At 50.6% G+C, this 25,530-nt stretch overlaps 1 protein-coding gene across 2 annotated transcripts in view; it reads right to left on the bottom strand.

The window, feature by feature from the left end:
- The window catches only part of SRGAP3 (SLIT-ROBO Rho GTPase activating protein 3), a 72,178-nt gene that overhangs the window by 4,608 nt on the left and 42,040 nt on the right, over window positions 1–25,530 (bottom strand). The window contains exons 5-21 of one of the 2 annotated variants that reach the window (XM_085072213.1): window positions 22,305–22,490; window positions 20,730–20,858; window positions 16,614–16,835; window positions 16,054–16,155; window positions 15,632–15,829; window positions 14,257–14,341; window positions 12,104–12,131; window positions 9,904–10,006; window positions 7,320–7,380; window positions 6,840–6,917; window positions 6,226–6,360; window positions 5,208–5,313; window positions 4,717–4,944; window positions 3,723–3,802; window positions 1,983–2,163; window positions 1,273–1,422; window positions 494–821 (exon numbers count right to left, since the gene is read on the bottom strand). In XM_085072213.1, coding sequence (XP_084928339.1) covers window positions 494–821; window positions 1,273–1,422; window positions 1,983–2,163; window positions 3,723–3,802; window positions 4,717–4,944; window positions 5,208–5,313; window positions 6,226–6,360; window positions 6,840–6,917; window positions 7,320–7,380; window positions 9,904–10,006; window positions 12,104–12,131; window positions 14,257–14,341; window positions 15,632–15,829; window positions 16,054–16,155; window positions 16,614–16,835; window positions 20,730–20,858; window positions 22,305–22,490 — 2,400 coding nt within the window. Of the gene's footprint in view, window positions 1–493; window positions 822–1,272; window positions 1,423–1,982; window positions 2,164–3,722; window positions 3,803–4,716; window positions 4,945–5,207; window positions 5,314–6,225; window positions 6,361–6,839; window positions 6,918–7,319; window positions 7,381–8,029; window positions 8,061–9,903; window positions 10,007–12,103; window positions 12,132–14,256; window positions 14,342–15,631; window positions 15,830–16,053; window positions 16,156–16,613; window positions 16,836–20,729; window positions 20,859–22,304; window positions 22,491–25,530 lie in introns of both variants that reach the window. The other variant, XM_085072214.1, reaches the window with a different exon arrangement.

Below are 25,530 nucleotides of genomic sequence, written 5' to 3'. Positions count from 1 at the left end.
GAGAAGCCCTAGTTTGCCTTTGCTAAAATCCATCTTAACTTAATTAAGGCCACTAACTCAGCAAGACCATCGGAGAAGTAATTTAAGGCATCAGAGTCAATCGTTTCAAGTCCTGGTGTAGACAACTCCTTAATTTTTTAACACCTGCAAAACGCTTGGTGAGCCTCAGGTAACATTCAAAGGATCAGCTGAAGGGAAGTAATTATCAAGTTAGCTGCAATTCGTTCTATTAAGCTGCTCAGATGATGAGTGAAAATACTCTCCCAGAGCGAAGCCTCAGTACTCCAAAGCCCAGCAGCCACATAGGCTTCAAGGTGAAAATTTACATCAGCTGGGTGAACATCTTTTGAAAGAACAACCCAACACAGCTGGGTAACAGCTGTGACAGCAGCACTTTAACAGGAGCACCATAACAGTGTCTGAGGTGAAGGGGCTCTGGGCACTCCCCAGTGAGTTCCCCGTCAGCCTCTTGGTCCCTTCCCAGCCCTCCTACCTCAGCAAGAGCTTCTGCTTCCAGGGATTTCTGATCTCCAAGACTGCTGTGCCGAGTGGATCCACAGGTCGATCTCAGGGGGTGGCTGTCAGCCAGGGCCTTCCTGTCTGGGAAATTGATGCTGCCTGCACTGCCAAATGTCGCCATCCTGCGCTTCTCAGGGCTCTCAATCCTGCCCCTGTTGAGGGGGATCTTGTGGGGGCTGCTGGGGCAGGCTGCTGCTCGAGGAGGGGTGTCTATGCCAGGTCCCATCCCTCGGGGTGGGCTGTGGGTGTCCCCACCGCTGCGGCGCCGGGGGATGGCTGCACCATCAGACCTCAATCTCACTCTGCAAGAATCCAGCACAGCACCAGGTCAGCGTCCATCAGCCTAGCTACATGCTGCAAGGCAATCGCTCAGCCCTGAGCTCAGCTCACACCAAACTCGAGCCTTCCAGCTTCAGAAGACTCAGGCAAGAGGGAAGACAGACTTTTTAGCCAGAACCAAGAGACAGCATCAAATCCTAAGAGTAGTTTGGGTTGGACGGGATCTCAAAGGTCATCTTGTTTCAACCCCTGCCATGGGCAGGAACACCTTCCACTAGACCAGGTTGCTCAGGGCTTCATTGTACCCTCTGTACATGTTAACTATCCATTAGTAATGCACATGAAACCCCCTCCATGCTCCTATTATCCTGCAGTGCTTACTGGAGCCTTCCCTCCCATCCTGCCCTACCCCACACACCGACTGTCCACACCTGTGACAGCGACCACCTCCACGATCACAGGAGTATGAGTTACCTGCCCATCACTCCCCCAAAGCCATAGTCCATGATGTGATCTGTCGGTGACTGGATGTCATTCTTGGAGGAGGCTTTATCATCCAGCAGTGGCCCACTGCTTGCCTCACTGTCTGCCTTCTGGCTCAGACTGTCGGAGAATGCATCATCCCTGGGGAAAGGAGATCCCATCAGTGACAGAGCTGTGTCCCAGGGGAGCCAGGGCCCAGATGTCACATGAATCTGAACATCACCACTCCAGCAGCTCCACAAAGAGCTGGACCAAGGCCACCACTTCACTGGGAGCTTGGGAACAATGCACGTCTGCCTCTACATCCCCTGTGATGTGGCTGCCACTGGGATGACTGCAGGTGCATTACTTGTAAGAGAAGCAGCACCTGCAAAGGGCCCTGGGATCTTTCCACAGACCAGGTGAGCACTGAACAATCCAGGTCAACACTCACAGGGGCAAGGTCAGTGGTAAGCCTGGGTCACACCACTCTGGGGACTCAGTGAGAGATAGGGTCCAGGTACACTGAGGTACAAGGTTTAGTACTTGGCTTTAGCAGCCCAAATGACAAACAAACAGAGCCAATACATGGAGAGGGAGAAGTGAACAGGCCCAGATTTCTCACCAAAGTCGTTAAACCTCAGCAAAACTGATTATTTTAGGTGACTGAAGTGGGCCGTGCGCAAGTATATGATTTGAACAACCCTCCCCACTTCACTCACATGTCTTGCACCACAATGTACTGGTGGGGAATGAGCCCATCCACCCCGTTGTGTCTCCCTTCCCACCAGTCTTCCGATGCCCGATGGTACAGCAGGAGTGAGGCTCCTTTCTTGAACGAGAGCTCCCGTGGAGATCGCCCGATGTAGTCAAACTTGGCTATGGCTTCAATCTGCTCCACCTCTGCACAGGAGAGAGGCACAGTGAGAGAGCAGCTCAGCTCAGCCATCATGAGGGAAGATGAACCCTAGAGAACCATCTCACCAGAGCAGCGGTGCTGCTGCTGCCCAGCAGCTCCAGAGCATCTGACACTGAGCACAAGCCTTTTTGTTTTCAGACTGATCAATTCTTATTGCTGTTCCAGCCTTTCTGGGACTTCTCTGAGACTCACAAACTACCGGCAATTACAAACAGCTATAAAACAGATGGGAAGCAGCATGAATCTCCCTCTGTGCATATGGTATCCTCATCCGCACTCCCATTTTCCACCTTTGGTTACAGAACACCATTATCCTCCAGCTTGGGATTTTGTCAAGCCGTGTCAGATGCTGTGATCAAACCCCACTCACCTTCTCTTCCCTTCCTTATCCAGGAGACAGTTCAGCCTGAATTATTGATGAGCAACTAATGCCCCTTTGGGGATCCCCATGGAAATAATGATCCCAGCTCCAGCCAAGCAGATGTTCTGCACCCTGCCATCTGCAGCACTCTGCCTCACTGCTTCCCCACCTTTCCTAGTGTGAGCTCTACTAAACTTTTCCTAGTGTGACTCACAACCTGCGAGCTCAGGCTCTGAAATACAGGAGGGCTGAGGCAGAACTTCACTTTGGAAGGTCATGAGCCTCTGGCCAGGGGCATTGCAGCAGGAGCTGCTGGGGCACCCAATGGCACTGAGAGCAGAGTGTCTGGGAACACCACAGGGGGATCAATAGGGAATGTTCTGGAGGAGACAGAGCCAGGAGGCAGCCACGAAGGCTCCCCTGCAGGGCAACGGGGAGAGGGAATATGTAAATTCACAAAATAAAGCTGCTCTTCTGCTCCACACACGGCACCACAGTTAATCACTCGGAAATCCCAATCGCAGCCATTAACGTGGCCACCCAAGTGTGAAATTGGCTGCACAGCAGCTCCCCTGCCTCACTCTGCCAGGCCTGTTGGATCCTGCCTGGAGCTGAGAGCAGGCCTGGAGCTGCCCAGCCCCACGTGCCCTTCTTCCCTGTGCCTGGAGCTGCCCAGCCCCACGTGCCCTTCTTCCCTGTGCCCAGAGCCCACTGGCCTGGTGTGTCCTCCTTCCCTGTGCCCAGAGCCCACTGGCCTGGTGTGCCCTCCTTCCCCTGTGCCATTCCTCCTGCTGTGGCCCCACTTGCCAGGTGAGCCCTTCCTCCTCCCCTCAGGCCTCACAGGGCAGACATGCTCTGCCAAGGAAGGACACAGCCGAGGAGCAGCAGCTGTCAGGGGAGCAGAAGGTGCTCAGCTCCCCAGGGCCCTTCCAACAGAGCAAGCCCTGCCATGGAACAGAGCCATGGGGCTGGGCGTTCCCTGCCCCACAGCAGCACCAGTGGGATTTCCCGAACTCCCCCTCAGGATCAGTGCCGCTGGGACACAGGAAACACAGCACTGCCTCCTGCTCCAGCCCAGCCCTGCCAGCAGCAAGCCTGTCCAGCCTCTGCCTCAGGGCTCGCTGCTCTCCTGCACGCACAGCTCTGCTGACACAGACCCAGCCCTGCTCGTGTGCTGCTCACCATCGTCACTCGTGTGTGGCTCTGTCCCGTTGTCATGGTCCACCTCATCAATGGTGCCTGGCTCGCTGTGCGGGCTGTCACTGCAAACAAACACATCAGGCTGTCACACAACGAATGACACTGATTCCAAGGCACTCGGCAGACCTAATGTTTTGAGGGAGATGCTACCCAGGGAAGTGGTGGAGTCACCATCCCTGGAGGTGTTCAAGAAACGACTAGATGTGTCTAGGTGACAAGATGGTGTTTTGTCAAAGGTTAGAACTGATTCGGTGATTTTCTCATCCTAGGATTTCAAATTACAGCAGATCTCCGAACTTGCTCTGAGCACAGCAAACACCCACACCACGATCCCCAGGCCTGGAACAACATGTTCTGTTGGCTCTTGTGTCTTTAGCAGTGTTTGGCAAAACTAACACAAAGTGACACCAAGTTAAATGTCCCATTCCCTAATTCACAGTGAGTTTTAGCATTTTATCCTCTACTGCACCAGGAAAGAGGGTGGCAGGTGACTAGTATCAGGTCTCAGATATGTATGAAACTTGTAGAGAAATCAGTTCAACTCTGTTATTGAGTTTGTTAAAGCCAGACCTGAATGTTGGGTTAGAATTCCAGCCACAAAGGGAACTGGAAGGTTTGGGTTAACCTTAGGTTGAGGGGTTTTATCCAACCAGCAAATTACAATGGAACCATAGGACTTTACTCAAAATTTCCAGCCTAGGGGGAATTTGGATGGAATTGACCTAAAATCCTGTTTTGCTGAACACATCTCTGTGGATCTGCAGTTCAAAAAATCTTCATCAATATTAGTACTTGCACAGGAAAAAGTTCATTCTGACCTTTTTTACTGAGGTTTATAATAATGAGTCAGCACAAGAAAAAGAAATACCTGGTGAAACTGCCTGTTTTGACTGGTAAGACTAAATCAAATGGTTCAGTGTGCAAGCCTCTTGCCCTGATGAAGGTGTTTGTACCAAAAACCCTGCAGAGAGCTCACCAGTACTCCTCCCCTCCAGTCATGCACTTCTCGTAGACAGGCCCTTCCAGCTCTCGGTGGCTGGGGAAGATGCCCTCATGGTGAATGATGATGGTTTTGATGACCTCGTTGACATGGGCCTGGCAGGACACCGGATCCTGCCCGTCAGGAATGTGCATCAGCGTGGGCCCGAAGCAGATGGCCAGGTTGTAGGGATCCATCATGTTCTCATCGCTGTACTGGGACAAGCTGCAAGCACACATGTGAGGGAGCTGCTGTGCCAGCGTTCCTGCTCGCCTAGAAAACCTCCCAGCACCAACCCCACTGCCCCAGGGTGCACTGTCACTGAGCTGTCCCCTTCCCTGGGCACACAGCCACAGCTCAGCATGGCTGAGGAGGAACCAAAGTACAACTCCCCAGAGCAACACCACATAGGACTCATGCAGCAAAGATGGGGAAGCCTTGGCAAAAGGAACAGCAAGGAGAAACTTGACGGAGGAAAACAGACTCACTGGTTAAGGAAAGCAAAGAGGTATCTCATGACCACGATGACAGCCCGAGGCAGAGTGACAATGATCTGCTGGATCTGGTGCACTCTCTCTGCAGGGTTCTCAATTTCTGGAACACATGGGTAGAAAGCACATCCTTAAAAACCTTCTCAGGATCAGACAGCTTAGTACCAGAGGGACTTGTTCCAGATCTAGTGGCCCAGTAAGCAAGGAAAACAACAGCCTGTCCCCAGAGGTGATCCATGAGTTTGGCACTAAGGTACAACAAGAGAATGGGGCACACTGCTCCTCCAGAGGGGAATTCATACGTTCAGATTCAGTATAAACAGCAAATAAAGACATTGCTGTAGGTTTAGTTTGAAAATAAATGTTTATGCATTATTTATTTCATTCCTCAACAACTCTGTTCCTCAAATGCCTGAGTCAATGTAGCACTGAAAATGGAGCTCTGCTTGATTTTCTACGGCAGATTTTTAAATGAGGTTTTTATTCATGTTACTCTTCTGATTTATGCATTGGATCCTTCCATGCCCTTCTGCTCCTGTCTCCTACTGTTCTTAATAAGAATTGGAAATTCCTAGGAAATAGGTTAGCTAACCAATGCTGAGTCATTACTTTCAGATTCGCTGCTGTGCACTCCACAGAGGTGCACAGAGCCCAGAACTGCCATCAGACACCTGCTCCCTCCCGTGGGAAGGAGGGTGACTCAGGGCTGTCCTGCCCTAAGCTATCCCTGTGTTCTGCAGAGTTAATCCTGTAGCTGCTGTTTCACAGGAAGCAGAGGATGATCCTCATGATGGTAGGGAAGACTTCACAAGAGTCACAGCGAGATGTTTCCCCTCTCCCTCCCCTCAGTGCTGCCAATGCACACTCCTGATGTCCTTTCCTAACAACTGCCACTGCCCCACCTGCCACTCTCCTCACAGCAGAAACCCCTATTTGCAAACTCGGGTGTAGCTGCCCCCCATTTGGCGCTTCTCTCGTCCCACCCAGTTCTCCAAGAACTGTCATGTGTACTTACTTATAGTAGATATCAAATCTTGAAACCTTTCCTTAGGAAAGAGGGGGTTTTCCAGTCCTCGGAAATACAGCTTCAAGACTCCAGCCACCGAATTAATGTCTCGTTCATTCTGATCATCAGCGAGGGGATCTTCACCTGCCGAGAGAAAAGGTTTTATGTCCAGCATCACCATCAAGCTGGACTAACACAGCAAGTGGTTTTCCTCATTCAGCGGAATCCCCAAATTTCCCAGGGTTCAGAAACCCTCCTCATGTGCAATGACAACATGATTTTTTCTGAAAACCAGTTTTATTGGGAAAAACCCCTGAGGATGAGGATGATATTGGTTGTCTCTGCACAGTTTCCACAGTGCATTTTGCATGTACAGCACCAGCCCAGAGACCTGAGGAGGTCTGAACAACTTCTCAAACTCCCTCCCTGGGTGACCCTTTGCTACTGCCAGAGACATAACACTGAGAAATCCCAAAGGGAAAAAACCTCCTCATGTCTTGTAGCAGACAGGGCTTTATACAGGCTTTACACCATGGTTAATGCACCCAGAACACACCAACTCCCACCAACCACCCCTGCTCAGACAGGGCGTCCTGCTGTACCTGCACACCCCAGCTACATACCTCTCTCAAATGAGTTCTTGATGTCGTTGACTTCTACCTGGGAGCCAGGGACTCTGAAGATGCCCTGTTGCTGGAGGCCTGGAAGAGAGCAATGCTTTAGGAGAGATTTCTGGAACTGCTGGGCAATAGCTGCTGGTAAAAACAGTAGAACCCAGGAGTTGATGCACCAGAGAGACTTGGACCAAGCAGGGACAGCCTGCTGCATCACAGTTCTGCTCATGTTCTCCAACCAAGGCACCCAGATCAAGGTGGTGAATGTGCTCATGGCCTGAGCAAACAATTTCACCTGGGTACATGCTAATAAAACCTTACTATTTGCCAGTCATCCAATGCTGCATCACAGCCAGTGCCATCAGAATTCTAACCCAAGCCCATGGAGAGCAGACTGCAGGCATCCCTGGGAGTCTCTGCTGGATCTTACTTCTCACTCAAGTACTTTATTCCTTGGCAGAAGGTTGTGGATGTACTGAGTCAGCTTACCATACAGATTGATGTAGCGGATGCAGCTTTCTACAACAAGTGGAATGGCCTGTCCAGAATCCTTCAGGAAAGGAAAGGAAAAAGGGGAAAAAAATTACTAGTTTATTCATAACAAAGCACAGGAAATGCATTAAAGATTGCAAAACCAGAGATTTGAAAATTAGTGCTGTGGAGTTTAGTAGGAGGACAGGCAGGGAAAGGAGGTGTTACAAACATGGAGCCATCAAAGAGCACTGAGGATATTGTGTGCAGCCAAAAATGCACAAGAAAGCTGTCACTAAAGTGTGTGAAACATTGCTGCTCCCTCTCTGGCTCAGACAGGGGATTGCCATGAGGGATCACAGCTATTCCACCCCAAAGGTGGAATGCTGAGCTGCAATAAAACTTGTGCTACACCTGGCTGATGGAATAAGCTTCCAGTAACACAGCTTACAACAATATTTCCACCAAAAGAAAGAGCTGTTGTCAGCAGGTGCTAAAAAATGCAACAAACACTTCTGTGTAAGGAATGAAGTGCCTGAGTCTGAATCAGTGATGAGTTCTGGCTTCTCCTCAGGCCCCTCGTGGCAGAAGCTCAAGGGGACCATGGGCCACGTCAGACAGCCCAAGTAGACACATTTCTCTTTGGGACTCTGGTTGTTTTTCCAGCACAGCACAGAGGCATCTCTGGGCAATTCTCTCCGTCTTGCAGACGGGCCGCCAGTAAGTACCTGATTCCTTGTTCGCGCATTCCTCCTTCCTCTGAGCACAGAAAAATGCAGCAGAGTGGAAAAAAGAGAACAGATTAAGCAGGGATAAGCTCAGTTAGAGGTAAGCATCTCCTTCGGAGGCCATGAACGCTCAAATGCAATGGCAGCTTAGCAAGGGCCAACCCAGGCCTTTGGGATGTCAACCCTCCCTCCCAAAGCCCTTCGGCACGCTGCACCCAACCCTCAGCGACCTGCAGGGACAGCCTCTTGGATTTCCTCCCTCTCTGAACCTGTGGTGTTCCCAGGAGCCTGAGGACAAGGCCAGACCTTGCCTGGGGTACAGGAAAAGCTCTGAGGGGGGCACTGGGCAGCCACGGGGCAACTGGGCAGCCTGTGAGACCATACATCCCACGGACAGTCAGCTGTCCCCTGAGTGGTCTCTGCTAGCATGAGACACTCCTGCTGAGATGGATTTCTAGAGCAGGTAATTTCTCCTTCTCAGTGCTGAACAGTCTAGTCTTTAATGAGCATTACTTTTTTAAAAATCAGTTTAAATCAGGAGTAATCACAAATCCTAATGGGATTACAGGCTTTGCCAGCAGGGCTGGTACTCTCTGTGCTGGTGGTGTGTACAGACACTGCCCTTAGGGCTCAGCCTGAGAGAATAAACCCCAGACTAGTAGACAATGCCTATTAGTCACCTAATCCAACAGTTTGTCACCAGTGCTTCCCACAGTGTTTTCACTGAAGCTTTCTCCAGAGCAGGATTAAACACTCTGCAACTGGAACGGCACCACTGCCTTCAGAAATCCTTCCCACAGCCAGTCCATAGCTAAGGGCTGGGTTTGGAGGACTGGCAGTGGGATAGTTGGAGGCATCCTTTGGGACAAATTCCACATCCACAGCTCTTCATTTCACTCCTCAAATCTCCCTTCTGGATGATTTCCTAGGATGAACAGCGCCATATGTCCCTTCCATTGGGATGCACTGGGATTAACTGAGTTCATCCAAGTTCACCCCAGCATAACTGAAGAAAACACTGTACCACTGATGACAGTCCCATGCTGAACATTACCATCACTGGCCCTGGCTGGGGCTGATGTGAGCTGGTCAGTGTGCAGGCCACAGGTCCCCTCCCTGAGGCATTCTGAGCTAAGGGCTTCCCAGAGAGGATGGTGACTCTGAAGGGCTAGGGTTCTCACCTGTCCTCCCAAAAGGTTAACTTTGCTGTGGGCTGTGGGAAGGACCCTTCAGACCCCAGCAAGCCCTGGGCTGCACAGAACAGCACCCACCACCCATCAGCAGCTGGTGGGGGATGACCCAGCTGGGCTGGCTGTTATTAATGTATTTTTGTGTAAGGCTGAGGATCACCTGTCTGCCCTCCAACATGGCCACCCATACAACAGGACTTCTATCTCAGGCTGACAGTCCTTGAAACTGAGAGATGCTTTCTGGGGGCTAGTGAGTCATTTTATCTTCCTTCTCAGCCACAAGGATGGATGACCACCAAAACCAAGTGGAAAAAGGAAAGGGGGGTGTGTCTATTGATCCTTTGAGGGCTGGGCTGGGCTTGTGTGATCTTTCTTCTCAAGATGGGTAGAAGCAGAAGGACAACGAGGACACTCAGCCAGGACTGCCTCACACTGCACATGGCCAGAGGCCAGCAGCCATGGGCCCTCAGTGCTGTCCTGGTCCAGGGCACACAGGTGATGGGATAGGGAACACACAAGGGGAACTATGGAGAGAAATCATCACCGAGGCAAAGCTGTGCTGGCCACACCAGCTGGGTGCAGGCAGGCCAGAGGGACCCCTGAGGATGGCAAGCAGCCAGGACAGGAAAGCCACCATTCCATTCCCAGCGTTCACAGACACTCCGACTGCAAGTCAGCAAGTACCTTAATGAATGTTTCCATATTGCCGTTAAAGAGTTTATGATTATAGACTGAGAGAGGCCTAGGTCTCCTCATTTTCTGTGGCTTAGGGGGAAGACATGGGGGCCTGGGAGAAAATGGAACAAAATAAATCAACAAAACACCAACATAAATGCAATAACAGGGTGAGATCTCACAGGTTATGACTGAGAATAAGAAATCAAAATAGAAAAATCCCTCTGTGAGGATCCCACATGTAGCTCCACACATCCTGCAGCTGCTCACACTGGTGTGTCCCACACGGACACCTCTCCTGCAGGAAGCCAATGGCATTGATGGTCAGCTGGATTTTCACACCTGCCTCCTACCACCACCAGCTCAGCACTCTCAGCCTGAAAAGGCAGCAAGAACAGCTGAGGAGATATATCAAAAATAAACTACAGCTACCCCTAGAAAACACTGAGGTATTCCTGTTTGTCCCTAAACAGATATCATTCTGCTCACAGAAAGGGGACAGAATGAGGACAATGGAAATACCTCCACCTTGCTGCATTTAACTTCTGCTTGGAATTCCAGGGATGGGAATGACCCTGCCATTACTAGTGACCAAGCAGCCAGGGAAGCCTGTAATAGGCTTCAGTGCAGTACTGAGTACGCAGGAGGGCTGCTTTCATTAATGCTATTCCCAGTCCAATTCCTTTGGATAATGAAGGGCATTCAGTGTCTAGATATAGAAAAAGGAGAAAAACACCACAAAATCTCAAACAGATTTCTGCCCTGCTGTCTGCCCCAGACTGTACTGACGTCCACAGGGGAGAGAACACAACTGCAAACACACAAAACTGGATGCTGGGAGCCTTCATGCAGGAGTTCATGGAACAGACATGGACAATCTACACAGAGCTTGGTGCAAAGGGGACACCTGGGATCTGCTGGTTCCTTGCTCAGATGCCTCTAATTAAGCAACTTGACTCCACTCCTACAGCTTCCAACCACTCCTCTGAGTGGTAACTGAGGAGCAGAGGTGACTGCTGCCCATTGGAGCACCCAGCCTGCTCCTGCTGCAGCAGCCCTGCCCCACACGCTGCAGAGATGGTGCCTGCAGCCCCCCAGCCGTGCCTGCACACACCCAGGGTGCCCAGGCTATGGGGCAGCTCCACCTGCCTGCACACACCCAGAGCAGCACCCAGGCTATGGGGTGCATATGCAGCTATGCAGCTCCCGGGGGACCAGAGGCAGAGATGGCAGTGAGGGGTGGCTGCTGTGACAACTGATCTGACAGGGACCGGGGAGCACAGACATGGGCAGCTCCTCGGAGTGCACCAGGGCAGGCACACACTGCACAGCCCCCCCTCTCTGAAGGTCCCTCTCTGTCCCGACAGCACCTCAGTGCCCCACTGCGTGCCCAGCCCTGATGCCACTCAGCCTGGTGCCTGTGGCACAAGGAGCCTCCTTCCTGCTTGGCAAGGCAGCCCAGGCTGCACCATCTGTTCCACCATTTCTAACAGGGAATGGAGCTTTTCTTGCTGGTACTATAAATGTTATTAAACACAAACAAGGTTGGAACAAGCTCACACGCAGAGAGGCTGTGTGTATTCTAGAGAGCTGTTTGGAGGCTTTGCTGGCCCTTGTCTCGCTGTCAGAACTCCTAGTAAGCCACTGCAGCTCTAGATGCTTCATGGACTGGACACAGATCAAAGCCTCCTCTCTGCCACATTCACCCCTGTGCTATCTTCTGCAGCAGAGGAACGAATTCTGTGATATAGGCATGCTCTGCACTCATAGGCAAAGCAGCCAGAGCTGGGAGAGGATTTCAGGGACATATTAAAGTAGTCAAAGGAAGAGGGATGGCAGGGAGTGGGTGGACACCCTCATGTCACACTGATGGCTGTCTGAATGCAACCCCACCTCAGCCACGCTCCAAGGCACTGCACCGTGCTGACAAAGCACATCCAGGCACATCAGAGCCAGCCAGCCAGAAACCACACTGCAGCAGAACCAAGGGCCTGCTGGTCATCCCCCTGTCCAGGTACTGCAGGCCATGCAGCTGGGAAGCAGAATGTGGGGCACAGGACTGCCAGCCTGGCAGCACAGGAAGGCTGAAGGTGTGTAACTGAACCCCACCAAGATGCACCAGTAGCAAAGCAAACCTCCCTTCCCGCAGCCCCTCCTGCCAGCACCAGCCCTCCTCCCCAGGAGCAAGCAAGGGAAAGAAAGTGCTCACCTGGTTGTTCCACACTCAGCTCTTTCACCTGTAAGAAACACAAGTTCCCATCATGCCTCCACATCAGCCACAACCAAAGGACTGTAGAGCACAGCTGGGCAGGTGCTCACACCCTCATTACTGGTTCCTACACCCCAAGGTAATGGCTTCTAGCAGACAGAAGCTGAATCTGGGGAGGAGAGATGCCCACCTGGTGCCCCCACCACTTAAAGACAGAATAGAAACCCAAAACTCAGCCACAGGAGAGGGAAAGGGTCTGCAGTCCCCACTGACATCACCAGTTCCTTTGCCATATGAAACCCATGTGGTGTACACCCAGTGGCACAGCAGCCCCACAGCTGAGGCTCCTGGGCATCAGGAAGGACTGGCTGAGTCCCAGCAGGAGCAGGGCATCCCAAGAGGGGCTGGAGCCCAGGGAGGCCACAGAGATCATCCAACTGCCTCATGCAGGGCCATAAACAGCACCTGAATGCAGCAGAGTATTTGGCTCCCCAGCTTTTCCTGGGAGATAACAGCCCATCTAATCACCATCGGGCAGACTCTATTGTGACTGTCAATATTCCCATTCCCTTTGTGTATTTTTAGTGCTTGGATCTCATATAAACGCCAGCAGATCCCTGCTGAATAAATATCTTCATTTTTTACAGCATTTGTCAATCCACTGAAAAAACCTAAACTAATTTCACATGCTGTTTGTGCCTGTCTCCCAGGGCCAGGAAAGCTGAGTTATTTTTCCTTTCCTAAGACACATAAAAGAAAGCATTTGGCTGCACATGCCTCCTTCCTGCTCTCCCTTGGCACCTGCAGAAAACAAGCTGGGAGCCAATGCCTCACTGAAACAGCAAAGAATTCCACATGCATGATTTGCAAATCCAGACTCCTTCCTAATGAGAATCAGCTCATGCTGAAACACAGCATTTGGTATTTCTGGGCTAAATATTTGCTAAAAGCCTACAGAGCAGGATGATCCCATGGTCTGGGAAAAGCTTGGAAAGCTTCATGTGAGGATCTTCCACAGCTGCTTCTGCACAGCTCTAGAGAATAAAATGCCTGACACTGCATTTCCATCCCAAGCATGGCAGCAGTGTGGCTTTGGGGGCAGAGAACAGCATGGCAATAAAACAACCTTCCTCAGATTCCTCTCTTCCTGCCCCAGTCCACAAGAACCTGAGTGTTCCCTGTGCTCACAGTTTGTGCCTGATTTGGCTCTGCCTTCACTGAGTGGAACACACCACACAATCTTAACTAGAAAGTGGATTTTAAGGTTAAATTAATTTGGCAAGGCAGCCAATAAAAAAGATTTTTTTGTTTGTTTGTTTGATGTTTGGTTTTTTCACTCTGATATGAGGATTCCAATTTTTTGTATTGCTAAAACAAGGCCGCAGACCATTTGTGTGTTTTCATTTAAATATATTCCCTCCTGTTGAATCAGGACACCAACTCATCTCCATCTTCTTTACACCGTAAATAATTCAGTTGGTTTAGATGCTTTAAAGAGCTAAAATCTTCTCCTGGGGGCATGGTGACATCAGTATTCCAACAGTGGTGGTTCCCACCCAGAGCCACTCACTACCCCTGCAGAAATCACTGCCCCTGCTTTGAGCAGAGCTTGTGCTTTAAACCAAATCTGTGAAACTATCTGGGAGAATAAAAGTCTCCTACGGGAAAACTGGTTTAAAAAAAGGATGTCCTTGGAGTTCTAGTTTAGGACAAGTCAAAAAATCTATGGCCAGGGCTCAAGGAGTCTGTTAAATCAGCAAGGGTGCTGCGAATCTGTGACACAGACACAGCATTGAGGGCAAGAAAACACCAGGTCAGGGCTCTAGCAAGTGGGGCAGAAGAGGGAGAGCAAAGAAAGAAGCAGAGAGTGGGAGTGAGTGGGAGTCTCTGCTGCTGGAGAAGTAACCCAGCACTTCAGCACACTCTATTCAAAGAGATTTCCCTGTGTGCACTCCCAAAGAAAGGTGAGAGGAGTAATATTCCAAGGAAATCATGATTTTGCATGTCAGTAGTTAACCTGAGCAGCAGCAGCAGCCAGGCACAGAACCATCAGTCACTCAGGAGAACACAAAGAGGCGAGGCTGACAGATGACACATGGTTTAAACCTTCTCAGGTGATTGGAGGATCCTCCCTGAACCTGACCCCAACTCACCTTCTCCCAGAGTTTGCTTCAGCAGGTCGTGTTTAGCCTGGAGCTTTGTGATGAGGTTACTGCCATTCAGATACTCCTTAAATTTCTATAATTAAAAAACAAATATGGTGGGTTAAGCAACACAGCCTGTAATGGATTTCACTGTTGCCTGGGGGCTGCCAGAGGGGGACTGGTGCTGCTGGAGGGGGCTCAGGAGGCCAGTAGGCTCTGAGCCAGCTGCACACAGGGCTGAGCAGGGTCTAATCACTTCTCCCTGCTCCAGCCTCTGGCTTGATGATCTTATTAGCCTGGTCTCCTTGGTACTGCCCCTCCTGCCTGGGAATGCAGGGAGGGACAAAGAGTTCAAAGCTGCCTTTCTTTTGTCAGGCTTCTGGGAACGGCCTAGGAAATCAATGAAGCTTTCCCTGCACTGCCAGCCTCTGTGCAAACCAACAATCCCAAGCAAGAACTGCCAGTGCCTGAGCCCTCCCAGGGCAGTGACTGTCAGGTGCTCCATGCAGCAGGTGACACTGCAGCACAACTGCCCATGCCACAGTGAGGCTGTTGGACACCCAGGAACACTCCAGAGGAAGGCATTATACAGGTAAGAGGAGAGAGGGAAACACAGACAGAAAACAGAAGGCAGAGAATGAGAAAGATCAAATCTCTGCAAAAACCATAAAAATAATCCCAAGCACAAGTCCAAATGAAAATTGCAATTTCCACCCCCAATTTACAATAATATTATTAAGAGAAAGTACAAGCTCTTCTATACATATGTAATACATCACAAGATGCTGTTAACCACAGGCTATGACCCATGAAAAAATGAGGGAGACTTCTGGTGAACTCATCCTGCTCCTTGTTTTTCAGGTACCAGAACAGAGACCTGAGCTCTGCCTGGGAGTGCAGCATGAGAGCTGCAGGGCAGGCACACACACCACAGCCCAGCTTCTAGGCCCTCTTTGGTATGAGAGTGGCTTCAGCTCATCTGTGGGCCAAGGGCAAATTTAAGCTATGTAGGCCAGAGAGGGAAGGCTTGGCTGATAGTTCACAGTCTTGAAAGCCTTCCTGAAGAGTCCCTGGAATGGTGGCCCATGGTGAGGCCATCTGGAGTCTGTGCCCTGCTCTGAGCCTCCCCTACTCCACTCAGTAAATTTTCAATCTCAACTGGCTGCTCCAGTTGTTCCTTCAAAGAGAAAAATAAGGCAGGCACTGGATTGTCAGTCCCTATGTGGTGCCCTGCCACTGAAATGCATTCCAGACCAAAATCTGTCAGAAGACAAGTACTTAAAGAGACTGAATTGGTTCTTGCTCTTCGCTAATGAGCACTTAACTGGGCCTCAGACCCCGTAATTAATGCTTCATGTCCTGTATGGCCTGAGCTGAGACTCACAGTGAAATAGAACATTTCAGTCTCCTGCTGGTTGGCTCTCCTCTTGGCAATGTTGATTTTGCTCATGTAGGTCTCAGATGCGGCTGATTTGACTGACTCAGTGGAGCGGCTGTGCTGGAAGGCGTCTGAAACATCAAAATCTTCCACTGTCAGCATGTCCTGCAAGGTCTGCATTGTGGCATCCAGCGTTTTCCGTACCTATCAGAAACAGGACGGCGTGGGTTTGAGGTACACTGGGAAAAGGACACATCTTGAGGCAAAACAATCAGTCAAAAGGCAGCTCCTGGGCCCTGGGCTTGCACTGGCTGCAGTCTGTGGATGCTTCCAGCTCTGTCATAGGAGGAGCTCCACACCTGAGCACACCAGGAAACCTCCAGAGGAAGAAAGGCTCAGCAGTGCTGCCCACAGACCCAACCTCTTACCTCTTCATTCTCTATCTTGAGGGTGGCCAGTCGGGACTGCAGCTGGTGGTATCGCATCAGCAGTTCGGTCTGCACAGGCTGCTGGGCACTCACCTGGCACACCTGGCACAGGAGACATTCCATGGGTCATGCATGAACCAGACACGCATTTCCATAGCCACACAATTCCCACCAGCCCCCACAAACTCCTGGCAGCCCCCAGAGAGGTTGTGCTGCCGTGTGTCCCATCAGCAGTGCCCTGGACCCAGGCCAGCACTGAGTGTTTTACATTCAGCACCCTGCAATCTCCCAATTACAGCAGGTAAATCACAGCTCCCCTGTGCAGATCTGTGGGGCAGAGAGAGCCAAACCAAGAGTTCCCTAATTGGGAGAGACACAGAGCAAGAGGCAGCCTGAAAGGAGAAGCCCTAATGAGCTAACAGTCTCATTAGGAAAGCAAACATGAACAACAGTGTGTGAAAGCAGCAGAGAGGGGCAAGGAGTCAAGAATGATTTCACAGCGATGGTTTAGAGGAGAGCCAGGCCAGGTTCCCCTGTAGCCCCACAAGTGAGCACATTACCTCATCCCCCATGTGCGGCTGGAACTCGAACTTCAGCGGTGGGCAGAAGACCTGGTTGCACATGTCCATGATGGTGTGCTTGTCGCTCCGTGCATCCAGGTTGTCCACAGCATTCTCAATGATGTCTAGGCCCTCATGCCGGGACGTTTCCAGGTTGTACTCAGCAGACAGGTACGTCCTGAAGGTCCGAGCAAGACTGGCATGGAATCCCAGATCACAGCACTGAGAAACACCAAAGGAGGGTCTGGTCACACAAACACTCCCAAACCATTTCCCACAGTTCTCAAACACAGATGGACGATGAAGCAAGGTGGCAGTGGACACTGTGCCCTGCAGTGTGTGCACACCCTGCTCTGCCCCCTGAAATCACTGCTACTTGGCTACAAAAAACAGTACCAGCAGGAAGTATCTGCTACTGTTCAAGGGTGGGAATTCGCAAAGCACACAAAACCGAGCCCTTACAAGGCAAATCACTGAATGCCACAGAACTCAAGGAGAGGGGCTCAAGGCATTGCCAGCTGCTTTTAGGACAAAATTCCACATGAAACGTTCCCTTTCTTTTGCTGCTGGACTCACACTGAAGACTGCAGTGATTTGCAGTGCCCAGAGATCAGCTGCTCCTGAAAACCAGGGCAGGCACTTCCCGCACACTGCGGCCCTTGAAGTCCCTGGTGATCAGCACCATGCCGGCTGCTTCACACACGGGTGCCCAGAGAAGAAAAGACGGAGCAGGGACTTCCACACAATTCCCAGAGGAACACACAATGGGGAGGGGAAAAGAAAAACGAAGAAAAAAAGGACTTCAAACTGATGCTCCCAGCCCCAGAACAAATGGCATTTTCTCACCCCTCTCATCCCTTTGATGGCAAATAAATTAGAACCACAAATAATAATCCCCAGCCCTTCTGCAGCGCCTTTCATCTGCCAAGCTCAGAGCTCCCCAAGCATTAATTCATCACGTCTGGTAACACCCTGCAAGGGGTGGAAATATCCCAGCATTCAGCTTGAGAAACAAACTGGCTCCTGGAGCTCAAGCAAGCACGTTTGGCCAAAACACCACTGAAGCAGCCAAACACCTGTGTGCCTCCAGACACCCAGCCCAGAGCTGCACTGGGGGGGCAGTCCTGGGCTCCGGAGAGAAGGAAATGCCTACAGTGCATTTGGCTCCAGCAGCTTTGAGTCACTCTGTTATTTGGGAGGCTGAACCTGCACAAGACACAGCTCAGCCAGGCCCACCACCGCAGCTGCCTCACCTGAGCAAGTGGTACCCTGGAGGAACACCTGAGTAGCCAAGTGCCCTGCAAGCCACTCCTTCACTTTCCAGGCAGAGCAGTAACGCCCTGGCCTCCACAGGACCCAGCACTGCCTGCAAACTAACAGCCCCACTCATTTGCTCTACTCTGGTCCTCTTTTCTGCATTTTTTTTCTTTATCCGCTCTTTTAAAAATGTTCTGCATTGTTTTTAATTATAAGCACAATATATAATAATTACATGCCTATCATCATTTCTGGCCTCTACTCTCTTGACATTGCCGTAAAATCCAGAGCTGTACTGTGAGGCAAGTAAAGCACAGAATCCCAGAATGGTCTGGGCTGGGAGAAATCTTAAAGATTATCCAATTCCAACCACCTTGCCATGAAGAGGGACACCTTCAACTAGCCCAGGTTGCTCCAAGCCCCATTCAACCAGGCCAGTAAAGCCAACTGAGGATTTCTGGCCTAACTGTTTCAACTGCTGTTTCTGTCCCCTAACTTGACTCTGCTAATTTTTCCAGGGACCAAACAATTTGACCATTACAATGAACACTAAATTCCTCAGAGTTCCTCTCCTTTCCTGCCTTGTCTCAGATACAGCAAACACTAATCTGTAGGGAAGCAAGTTGCTGCTCCAGAAGGACTCAGAGGAGGCTGCATGTATTTTGGCAGATCAGTTCATATGGACACTGACTGTTCCATTTGCTTCACTGAATCTAGTGATATCTTTGATGTGACGACTTCAAACTATCTTGCAGCCATTTCCCACAGAACTCCAGAAGGATGGGTAAGGAGCTTTATCTCCACTTCACATACAAGGCCAAAGAGATTAACTTAGTCACACAGTTAATGACAGAAATGAGGCAAGCCCAGGCATTTAAACAGCCACATGTGTCACTGCCAGTCCTAGGCTAATTTGATCTGCCTCTATATTCTTCCCTTCCTTTCTAAGACAAAACAACAAGGCCACTGGAGACAGAGGGGCAGACGGCTCTGTGCCCCTTCACAGCTCCGCTGATGGGCTTTACAGCTCTCATTAAACTGCAGCCCTGGGAGGCCTCCCACCCTCCCCAGGAGCAGCTGGGCCCTCTGCCCCCCAGAGCAGGGCTTTGTTAGCAGCCACTGCTCTGCCCTGATGCCCAGGGAGCAAGCGATGTCAAGGCTGTGCCTAAGAGATGACACAGCTGGGATTTGGAGGAAACACTGGTAAATTGGCTGCTTCGGTGTCCTGACGGTTCAGATTTGCGTGAAATCAGCAGCTGCACATGGCAATTTGTGCTGGGACTGTGAGCTTCTCACCTCTGCCATGTCCCACAAAATCAGCCCGGTGCATCCTTCACCATCCCCCTGTGGCACCAGCTGAAGGAGCTGCCAGGATCCATCAGAGCACAGCCAGCCAGGCTCTGAGCTGCCCTGAGCTCTGAGTGCCCTGAGCTCTGCTCTCCCCTGAAGCCCCTGCTCACACACCCTCCCTGCACATCAGCTCTCTCTGGGCTCAGCTGCCCTGCACAGACTGCCCTCAGCACTGCTGGCATCCAGGGACTTGGATTCAATTCTTCTGGAGCTGCTGAAGCCCTTCTTGCCTCACCCTTGCAAAATACACTGAATTTGTACAAAAGCCTGTTCAGATAAACTGCTTTCCCTCTGAGGATTTAGGACACCCATACACAGCTCACACATCCAATATTTTGTTTCTTTGGTGAACAGAATTATCATCAGGGAAATTTCATTGCTCAGTGTTGGAGATGCTTTAGCTAAAGTCCATGAAGTGATTCCTGGAGTGTGGGAGAAAAGCCATCTGCTGACTCCAGTGGAAGTGTCAGTGAGGAAATAAAAGTTAGGAAGAATAATGTCAACAGACAGAGTAAAACAGAACTCAGCAAATCTCCAGGAAATCAAAGTTCCAAAAATTCCACAAAAGTAAGTCCTTCTTGCTTAAAAAATAATTAAACAAGAGAAAGGAAGAGAGAATATACACCGCAAAAGCAGAAAGCCTGCAGATGAATCAAGGTGTTCTCACACCTTGCCATTCAAATGTCTCCACGATCAAGTTATTCGTTTTTTAACACACCTTCAAAAATACAGAGAACAAAAGGGACATAATGAAGAGCATTTTATCATATATCAAAATCTTGAAGTCATCAGGGGTTTTGAATCAGGCTTACTTCAATTAATTCTCAGAAGAATAACTACATGTTTGTACGTTAGGAGAGGAGATAAATCCTTAAGCACCTTTTAAAACACTACATTTAGGTAAGGATGGTAACTTGGTGCTTCAAGCTCAGCTATTTATGTGCTCACTGAGGCAACTCTAGCAGGAAGAAACTGCACGGTGCAATCTACACACTGTGGGATGCCTGTTAAAGGAAGAAACAGAAATCCCTTCTCTGGGTAAATCCCTTATTTGAATCATCTCAAAGCAGTTTGTAGGAGTCACCAGTGTTCAGCTCCTGCCATTACCATGAAACCTGCCTCCAGCAGTTCCTGCCCTGAGGCTATTTCCTGCAAGGGGCACCAGGACAAAGCTCTGAAGGTGGCTTCCCCAGCCAGGACAGCACTTCCACATGTGCTGAATGCCCACAAAGCCACCAAGTAGTAGAAAGAAAAGAACCTTCTATTTCAGTGCCAAAACCAAGGCTCTCTCGGACCTCAGGAAGCATTTCTCTGTCTCAAACACAGACCAACTGATGGCCGAGAAGAAACCTCAGTCTCACCTGGCTCACCCCAAGGCTAATCCAATTTACAGTACATCTTCAACCCCAGTTAAGAGAATCTTAAAGCCCCACAGACACCCCTTCACCACCACATGGGAGTGCAGTGAAGAGCTCAGACAGGCTGGACGAGCACAGGGAAGGGACTTACATCGATGAGGTCGGAGACGTCGTGAATGTAGTATTTGCTGACGGCCGCGTTGGTGGCTGCCAGGTTCAGCAGGTAGTCGTTCCTGGCTTTTGTACACTTCAGCTTGTTTTCAGAATACTTGGCTTGTCTCTGAAAAAGCAGAATGGAGTATCAGAGCACAAAGATGATGGTACTGGCACAGCTTCTCCTGTCGCAGAGCCCCACAGCACCCTGCAGCCTGGGTGTGACGAGACAATTACTGAAACTTGGTATCTGGTATGAAAACAGGGACCTTGCCAGGGTGGAGCAGATCCCATCTGAACATCCCTTGCACTGTCAGCCAGACATGATGAGTGCATCCTGCTCACAGGTACCCGGAGCCTCTGAGCACAGCTGCTGCTGCACATTCATGGGGATTTTGGCATCAGTCAAAATCAGAGGGCCATATTTTCTCCCCAGAAATGCTGACATACGTTTGGACTTGCTCCAGATGTGTGCAGCTGTATTGAAGTGGAATCTGGCCCAGAGGCCCAAGCTACACAATTTAGAACAAGACCCAGAATTCGAAACTGTAGGAAAGCAGATGTGCTCCAGATCTGGGACATCTGCTCAGGCAGATCCCTGCTCGGAAGGCTGAATCAAAAGATTAACCCTTCCAAGAACTTCACTGTTAGAAATGCCCTAGGGCTGCCTGAGCCAGTGAGCAAATGCATCCTGCCTGGGAAAGCTCCCTCCTTTTCTCCAAAATTAACACAAGAACTTGTAGAGATCCTGAGGCCGGGGTGATGTACTAAGGCCAGAATGGCACAAAGTATTTTGCCTTGCAAATCCATCTAAATACTGCACTCTCACACCCAGACAGTCTACAGAGGAAAAACACTGGTATTTTATAGATCAAACTATTTTTATGCTACCAGGAATCAGTGCCTGAGCAAACCCCGAGGCTGCTGCTGGTAATTTTTAAAAGTGCTTTTTTTAAAGAATACATCACAGACAAACCCCAACTCCCTGGAGCAGTCTGGTGTCCAGATCAGGATGCACCACCACGCCAAGCCAGACATCCTGGTGCTCTACCCTCCCCAACACAGCTTCCCAGGTCCCAGCTGGCACAGCCAGGCCCTCAGCAAACCCTGGCCCAAGCCACTGGCAGAGAAACAGCCACCACTCCCTGCTGCCCCTCCCTGTCCTGTGCTCCAGAAGCCATTGCCCTCAAGGCCCCTCAAGCTGCCTGTCTCAGCTCTCCCTCCAGAGAGCCAGCCCAGAAGGTGTCACAGGTGACCATGTGGCTCCTGTGCAGGTCCAGCATCCTGTCCAAGGCTGCACTGCCCATCCCTGTCATGCATCCCGACTTTGAGTCAAACCCTGTCTAGCAGCTGGTCCCGGCACTTCTCCACAGACAGGAACAGGGAAGAGACTTGTGATGGCCTCCTTGGGTTGCCTTTCAGCAGAACATGTACACAAGTCACCATCCTTCCTAACCCCTTCCCACAGATACAAGAACGGCTTCACAGACACAGACAAGGCTGAAGCCAACCCCTGCTGCCTGCAGGGAGCCCCAACCCCAGCCCAACTCCCTCCTCCTTCCCTCTCACCCACCTTCTCTTTCATCTTCTCAATCTTCTTGACGGAGCTGCGCCGCTGAGGTCGGTCCTCGTGTCGCAGCAGGTTCACACTGATGTCCCCTGACTTGTTGAACTGTTTTTCTTCCTGCTTCTCTGCCTCCTTCAGCTTGCTCTCAGCACTGATGCTCTCTGCATGGTACATGTGGTAGGTCTTCATCACCTGCAGACACAGGAGGTGTGAGCTGCCTGACAATGGCCACACAGAGCACCAGCACAGGACAAGCTGGGCAGGGCAGAGGGGCTGTGGAGACCACTGTGAAATTAAGGAACAAGGTGGGGAGGAAAAGCTTGTGAGATTAATCCCATCCCCAGCCCTATTTCTAAAAGCTCCAGGCTGGTGTAAGAACTGTGATGCCGCTTGGTCCCGCTGCGGGGACATGCTCCAGCACACACCTGCAGCCAAAGAGCACCGCGTGCCTGCCAACAGGGAAATCAAGCATAACCTCAATGCTCTGCAGTTGAGATAAGGGTCTCCATGACAAGTGGCTGTGAGGAGCCCACAGTCACCCTGAATTCCCTTTTGACCCTACCCCTCCACTCCTACACCTAGACTTGCTAAGCCATCAGACATTCCCTGCTCTGCCACCCAGACAGCAGAACAACCCGGAAGTGGAAGAGCTGCAACCCCCAAGTAAAAATGGGGTTTGTCTCCTGTCACCACCTCATCCTCCCCTTGCTGCTGCCAGCAGGCACAGGCAGTGCCAGGGTAGATGCAGCAGCACCTTGTCCTTCACATTCCAGGTCCAGGAGGGATGACAGTGATCCACTGCCAAGAACACTCGGCAGGCAAAACTTCCACCACAGCCTTCCCTTTCAGAAACAAGGGCCCAAAGGGCACACTGGATCATTTTAATGGAGCTGGCAAGAGGGACACATCTGCTCCTCTCTCTTTATGCCTTTAGTCACACTGTCCCCTTCTATCATCTCCTTTCAGGATGTGGATGGTTTATTTCACATTGCCTTGACACAGCCCACAGTGCCCGACTGCTCACTGCCATCAGCCTCAGCAGGGCTGGCACTGCAGGCTGGGATGGGCTGCCTGAGGCCCAAGGGTTAAAACAGAGCACGAGCAAATGCAGAGGATTTTTACACAAGACTTAATGAAGAAAACACAGTTTTCGTCAGCTGTGGCTGTCAGCAGGACCCAGGAGCGTTTGACTTGGAGCAGATCAGGCTGAGCCGCATGATCTCTCCTCCAGCCAAGCACAAACCTCAGCTGAAAGGGCTGCATTGGAGCTGCACAAACCTGCCACTGCAGGGAGATCCGACTGCAGGCAAGGCTCCTGCCTTGGCCCTAAGCTGCTTCATTTCCAAACCCTACAAAATCTTGACACGGATTCCAGCCACCTATTTCAAACTGCATTTTCTGCAATGAATGTCATAGGACATGCACAAATTAGACAACTCCTGGAATTTTCCTAAAGAGAAAGAGCAGCGGCTTTCATTCAGCCCTCCTCATCCTCACCATCTCCATGTTTTTCTAAACACACAGAGGGAAGTGAAAAAGCAAAGTGCTGCACATCAGGGCTTCAGGCAGTAAGACGAAAGGTTTCTGCAGCACTCAGAGACACCCTGACACAATACAACAGAGAAGCCTACTGAGTCACAAGGGTCCAAATTGCAGGCCTTTTGTGAAACCTAAAGGTTATGGGACAGTTACCCAACCAAAATAGACACCTTAAATAGCTCACTGTGCTCCTGACCAGCTGCCCTGTCACACAACTTACTCTTGGAAATTCAAGGGATATTTCTGTTTAATATCTGCCTTAATTTTGGCTGGGGCCAACCTGCACTGCAGCAGTCAGCCTCTGATCTGCAATTCCCTCGTGCCATCTCAGTGCCTGCAATCAAATCACGCTGTCCCTGGCTTGCACTGCTGTGACACAAAGACAAACTGCCACAGCTGCGTCCCGGGGAGCTTTCCTGCAAATCAGTTAATTAGCTGCAGTGAAGGAGGAAAAATATGTTCCAATGTTCATTAGTTATTTAACAACACGAGTTGTGTTTTCCATATTAATTACATGTTCTGGATAAAGGCTGTTGCCAAAATATTGACCATAAATGGCACCATTGGCCGTCTTCAGCTACAAGGGCTTTGTTCTCCAGAACAGCTCATCCCCAAGCTTCTGACCCAGCAGAGGAGCCAAAGCAGAAATGGAGTGATCATGTCAGGTACAGGCTCAGGTCCCCTCAGCCTTCTGCCTTTACAGGCTCCAACTGGTGCCTCTCTGCTGGAGTTGATAGGCAGGAACCAAAGGAATGAAGCCGGTTTTAGTTCAGCTGAACTATTTCTGAGCAAAACCATTCACAAGCATCTCCACTTCAGATCGAAAGTCATCCACTTCCATTTTGATGAAAATCAGTGTGGGTTTGGTTTTTTCCATATAGAGTCCACATGATGACTTGTATCAGAACACCAACAAGGCTGAGTTAAAATCGGTGTGGTTGTTTTGGCTTAAGTTTGAGACAGTGAATGCCTGAAAAGGCTGTAAAAAATTGTAGTTTCCACTCAGTGCACAGAATTCCCCTTGGAGAAGCTTAAGAAGCAGCCTTGCCAGGGCATGGATGAGCTGTGGGTAAAGGCCTGGCCAGAGGCAAGAGAATTGACTTCCTCGTGCTGACAGCAGGCAAGTGGCATTTCCAAAGTAACAGCTTGGTGTGCTGTGAGCCAGGTCCTTATCCTGTGTCTGCTTTGGGCACCCAATGTGCTGCAAAGAACACACCAAGAGCAGCTCAGCCCAAAGATGTCCCCAGCCACCCCCAGCAGCCATGAGTCAAGGGTGCAGCCGGGCCTGTTTCACCTGATGGCTCAAGGACAGAACTCTCTGACTGACGGGAGCTGCTAGCACCAAGCAAATTTGAGGTGACCCTGATTGCCCCACAGGCCTTGCTTTTTCTTCATGCTTTTGAAGCCAAAAGCTCCTTCCAGGCTGGATGACACAACCAGTTTGTTATCTTAACGGCAAGACTGAACACAAACACAAAGCGCCTCCAGCTGCTCCCCTTTCACCATTCAAACCAGTGTGTTTCACCATTCAAGCCCATTCCGCTCAGCACGTGGAGCAAAGCAGTGCATGGGAGAAATCTCAACTCCTGTGAGGATGAGCAGAATTTTCCTCTGTGCTCCTCCTTGGCCACTGCTCACACTTTGGACCTCAGCACACTGCTGATCTCCCCACTGACCCCAGCATGTCCCTCAG

Source organism: Lichenostomus cassidix, chromosome 12, assembly GCF_008360975.1.
Source record: "Lichenostomus cassidix isolate B80296 chromosome 12, HeHo_3.0, whole genome shotgun sequence".
In the NCBI taxonomy this organism is placed as follows: Eukaryota; Metazoa; Chordata; class Aves; order Passeriformes; family Meliphagidae; genus Lichenostomus; species Lichenostomus cassidix.
Note: the sequence above shows the minus strand (reverse complement) of the source record. Positions and strands in the feature narration are given on the sequence as shown.